This window comes from Condylura cristata, unplaced genomic scaffold (genome assembly GCF_000260355.1).
Source record: "Condylura cristata isolate star-nosed mole 26May11 unplaced genomic scaffold, ConCri1.0 scaffold00036, whole genome shotgun sequence".
NCBI classification, from domain to species: domain Eukaryota; kingdom Metazoa; phylum Chordata; class Mammalia; order Eulipotyphla; family Talpidae; genus Condylura; species Condylura cristata.
The window spans coordinates 7,465,558-7,471,227 of NW_004567137.1; the positions used below are offsets into that span (position 1 = coordinate 7,465,558).

Consider the following 5,670-nt stretch of genomic DNA (forward strand, 5'->3'; position numbering starts at 1 on the left):
CTCTGTCTCTGGTGAATCCTCTCACCCTCCGCATCTCTGGCCTGTACCCCAGTTCTATATGAATAAATAAATAAATCTTTAAAAAAAAAAAAAAGAGACATTAGAATTAAAAGAATAGTTTAGCATAGTCCAGCCTAAATTCAAAATCGCTTCATTGAACCTAAGAGGTGGAAAAGTAAAGGATATGTAGGTATAATCTCTGAATAATGAAAAGGCAGAATTCATATCGCAAAGGGTAGATGTATTTCTTTACATGATTATATTGTAAGTACTTAATGGTCAAACATATTTTAAAGAAATTTCAAAGGCAAACAGAAAACTTGTGGAAAATATAATCTATACAACAGACATACTTTTTGCTTTCCTTCAAATGATTAAAAACGTAAAAAGATGGCAAATGGGCAGAGTTAATGAACTATCAATTTATTTATTTTTAAGATTTATTTTACTTATGCATACAAGTGCTGGAGTGTAGGCCACAGGTGCCGAGAGGTGAGAGAATTCACCTGAGACAGAGTAGGAGGCAGAACAGGCAGGTATACTGAAATACAGTAGGGGAGGAATACTGAATATACTGAAATACAGTAGGGGAGGACTACTGAAATACTTAGGGGAGCAGTGGACAAGACAGGAGAGGTCTGCTGGGCCATGTGGGTCAGCTCCCTGGTCAGGGATTCAACTGGTGCACAGTGCTGAGACTGAACCCCTTGTGCCACCAGGAAGGTCCTGAACTATCAATCTATAAAATTAAAAAATAAATTCTCAGTATTGTACTAAACATCTTTTATTGAAGAAAATAAAGTTAAAATGAAGACAAAACCCTAATATATTCAATCTTCTAAAAAGAACCTTTGAACTCCACATTTTATATGCAGTTGAACAACAGAAATCTCACACAGGTTGCTGCAAAGCAGGTCCTCCCTTTGCAAATCATCAGAATCATAATCCTTTCTCATTCTCCACCACCCCCCCCCTCCATCCTGAAAGAGGTAGGACAAAGCCCTGAAATGGCTTAGTTTGCAAGATCAGGGTTTTTCAATCTCTGCAAAACTGATGTGTGAGGCTGCTTGCTGGCTCCTCATTGTGGGAGCTGCCCTGTCAACACAGGCCATTCAGCAGCATCCCTGGCCTCTACTCCCAGATGCCAGCAGCAGTCTCCTCTCTGCCCTTCAGCTTATAACAAACAAAAAGCTCTGGATATTGTCTAACTGCAGATTTTTTTTTCAAGATTTATCTATTTGTGCAAACAGAATTGGGGTACAGGCCAGAGGTGCAGGGGCAGTGAGAGTATTCACCAGGGACAGAGTGGGGAGCAGAACAGGTAGATCGATGAAGGGGAGCAGTCTGCCACGCCATGTGGTCACCTCCAGGGCAAGTGGGGTTCGAACTCATGTTGAAGTGGCTTTAGCTTCTTAGTGCTGTGCTTTAACTTGCTGTGCCACCACGGAGGGACTAACTGCAGATTTACCCCTGGTTGGGAAACACTGCTACAGAGGATGAAGGAGCAATTTTTACATCTGTGAATATGGTTACTAGGCAACAATCAAAGTGGAAATAAAAATTACCCATTTCAAAGCTTCCATCAATTAAGCCAGCAACTGAAGATGGAATTTCAAATCTCCTTTCTATTTGAGTGATGGAACTTTTCATAACAACAAAACCTAGTGCTTTAGAAATAAAGCAGAAGGTCATGGACAGAAGGAACATCTATGAAAGAGCAGAAGAAACAAGGGGAAATCGGTTAATCAAAGTACTACACATGTACAGAGAATTTAACTAGTTTTTTTTCTTATAAATGCTTTTAATTATATGGAGTATACCTACCTTCCCCTATACCAATTGGCACTTCTTAGACTTTTTAATGCTATCATTACTATAAAGATAAAGCATCTATTTTTTTAACTTATTACAATACCAGATATTAGAGGCTATTTGTTAATTAATGTCAAAAACTGATTTTTTTAAAATTTGTTTATTTATGCATACAGAACTGGGATACAGGCCAGAGGTGCAGGGGTGGTGAGAGGATTCACCAGAGACAGAGAAGGGAGCAGAATAGGCCAAATGACAAAATATACTACTGAGGGGAGCAGTGGGCGGGTCAGGAGAGGTCTGCTGCGCCATGTGGGTCACCTCTGGGGCAGGGGATTGAACTCATGCTGAAGTGGCTTTAGCTTCTTAGTGTCTGTGCTTTAACCCACTGCACCACCAGGGAGGGCCCCGCAAAAACTGATTTTTAAGAAGCTAGATTTATAAGAACCTGAAAGTCTGAGATGGCCTTCACAATAACTACTCTTTATTCCCAAGCAACAGCAGAGATTTGCTGTGAAAAGAGAGGGGACATGTTAACCTCTCTTTGTAGCCATGTGACAAATAGAACATTTTCATTATAAAGCCTTACTATTTTGGGGGAATCCAAATTAACACAATGAGGCGATATAGTCAATAGTATTTTAAAATGAAAAAAATCTCTGAATTCCAGTTGTTACAGATGGTTATTTTTAATTTCATTGTAACATCTGTGCCAGTCAATAAATTCCTTTGCCTCTAGTACTAAAATCTGATCCTGTTATGGATTACAGGTTTTATTCCTTCCAAATTCATATGTAGGAATCCTAATTTCCACTGTGATATCTGGTGATAGAGCCTTTGAGCAGTAATTAGACTATGGAAGTGGAACCCTTATAGAGTTCTTAGGAGAACTTGCTTCTCTCATCTCCTGCTATGTGAGGATACAGCTAGAAAATGACCACCTGGAAACCAGGAACCCAGACAAGCTGGTTCCATGACATCAGACTAACAGCCCCCCAGATTGAACCAAATTTAAGCACGTTGTCGATGGCATTCTACTATGGCAGTTCAAGCTAACTAAAACAGGTGTTTCTCTTAACCTCCTCCACTATCGGTGTCATTCGGTCTAGTCTGTGACACAGCAATTGGCTACTGTTAGGTCTTTCTGCCATGGTGTTCCTTCCCCTTCTTAACACAATAGCTAGAATAATTCTAACAAAATGCAAATTGGATCATGTCACCACTCCTGTTTTTCCATCTCACTCATTGTAAATTCTTTCCAATGATCCACTTGTCCTCCTCACTGAATACCCCTTCCCCACTTTTTTAACTTCATCTTCTATATTCTAGACCTTGGTCTTTCCTCTTCAGGTACCCTAACCTCACTGTATCTTGGCATTCAAGGCTTTCTGTATTTTCTCAAGTTCTTTGTTCTTTCTACAGGGAAAGTTTTTTTCTAGAGTTATAGTCTATTACTCCTTTACATCCTTAAGGTTTTTATTCAATGTGTCTTTACAGTGAGGCTTTGATCAGTTCTTTTAAAATGACTTGATTTTCTGCTCCTATTATATTTTATTTCTTCATCTGCTTAATAGATACTGCTCTCCTTTGAATAAAACCTTATTAAGGTCAGGAATATTTTGTCTCTTTTGTTCACTAGTATGTTTTCAATATTTAGAACAGTGCCTGTCATAAAGACACTAAAAGAACATTTCATGAACTTCCATCTTCCCAGAACCTAAAGTGTTACATGTGAGGCTATGTTCACAGGGAGAGATAAAAAGTCTAATATAGCTTTTCTATGGCTGGCAAGTTATGTGTATTTTCTTTCCTCTATACAGAAATTAAATGAAGTTGAAAGGACTTGAGAAATGTATACAAAGATACAACTTATTATCAATAAGAATTCTTAAGTATGATACAGGAAGTTACTTAAAATGAAATATGAATGGTGGAATGGTATCAAAATCAGTTTTACTACATTGATGAAGGGAAGAGATTGCAAGGTTCTTACGCGAAAGACATTAGTTGGAGAAAAATAATAGTTCAATCCTCACATCTGATAGAATCACATATAGACTTTTTACCATAGAACATAAATGAAAATACTTACAGGTTCTAATCATCTAAAAAAGTCATACTATTGGCACTAGAGAATAGAAATATAGTTATGCGCAATGACAAGATGACAAAATAGTAACTCTTAGACCCACCTTCTCCCATGAAGACATGGGTTTAATGAAATAAACTCAATAAATGCTTCTGTAAAAAATCTAGAAATCACTGTCCTGTTCCCTAGACAGTGTGAAGTTAATGATATGGATGTTCAGGAGGGAAATTTGTGACACTTTCCACTCTCTTGCCATTGCCTTCTTCCAAATAAGCATGGATAGTGCAATTGGGCTGAAGATCCCAACCTCTGTCTTCTTCCTGGAGAAGGAGATGTGGGAGGTAGGGAAACCAGTCTTGGTCCAAGAACTGAAAAGAGTGAGTTGCCAGGATAAGCATCTCAGGACAATGAAGCTTGCACCAGATGCAGTACCACCGATATACACTAGGTGGAACACCAGTATTGAGATGGACTACACCATCTGAGAGGCTACAGTTATCTGAGTCACCAGGGAGAGCTACTAAATAGAAATCAGCAAGCTCAGAAAGGCAGAAAAAACTTGGGGAATTTCCAGAATCTCTAGCTCAGCTTAATAGTAAAAGTCATGCTGGTAGAAAATCAGATCACAAAGTCTGAATTGGTTGATTTTTTCACTGCCAAAATCCCAAGAACAAAGTAGAATACATATAAACAGGAAACTATGACAAAATTAAAGGACTAAGTCAAAGCTCTAGAAATTGACCTTAAAGACACAGAAATATGTGAATTGCCAGAAAAAGAACTTAAAATTACTGTCAAAACAATAATCAGTGAATTAATCAGTTAGAGACCTAAAAAAAATCATATATATATACTGCTTAAACAACACAAAAATATTAGCAAAGAAATAAAAATTTATTCTGGAACTGAAGAATATATTATCTATATTTTTGAAAAATTCACTAGAGGAACTCAACAGCCAACTCAGCCATGTTGAAAAAGAATCAATGAAAACAATTAAATTAGAGCAGAAAAAAAAAGAATGAATAAAAATTGAGTCAAAAGGACTTATAAAATACCATAAAGCAGACAACATAAGAGAACACTACAAGGAGAAGAAGAGAAAGGGGAAAGATAAATTAGTTGAAGGAATATGGCCACACAATTCCCAAATCTGTGAAGAGAAACATAAATATTCATTCAAGAAGTTTGAGAACTCTATCCAAGATACATCATAAACAAACTTAATAGTCACAGACAAAAAATCTTCAAGGCAGCAATAGAAAAGTGACTCACCACATACAAAGGAACTCCAATTAGATTACCACCAAATTTATCAGCAAAAACCTTGTAGGCTAAAAGGAAGCAGGATGAAAATTTCAAAGTACTGAAAGAAAAAAAACTCCCAACCAAGAAAATTTCATATGGAGAAACTGACTTCAAGTATGGAAGGTAAATTAAAACTTTCCTAGCAAAAGCACTCTGCTCTCCAGAAACACCAAAGCAATCCTATGAATTGAAGTAAATGGATGATAAATAAAAACACAACACACATAAATACAAAATTCTCTATTAAAGGAAATATAGAATCCTACATTATTGTACTCTAGCTAAGTAAATAACTTATTTAAAATTCTCTTTAAAAATGTAAACGGTAATTATAAATCTGCATTAAGGAATATGTTATATAAAAGAGGGTAATTTATATTATCAAACACTTGAAATAGGAGGGAGACAGACTACTTTAATTGAAGTTAAACTGAATGAAAAAGAGTACTTTTGAGGTTGAG

The 5,670-nt window shown here is 36.8% G+C and overlaps 1 protein-coding gene across 1 annotated transcript in view; it reads right to left on the reverse strand.

The window, feature by feature from the left end:
- The window catches only part of LOC101628420 (solute carrier organic anion transporter family member 1B3), a 38,402-nt gene extending 36,695 nt beyond the window's left edge, over positions 1-1,707 (reverse strand). Inside the window, 1 exon segment of the mRNA XM_004693131.1 lies at positions 1,566-1,707. Coding sequence (XP_004693188.1) covers positions 1,566-1,707 — 142 coding nt within the window.
- Between the last annotated feature and the right edge of the window lie 3,963 nt (positions 1,708-5,670).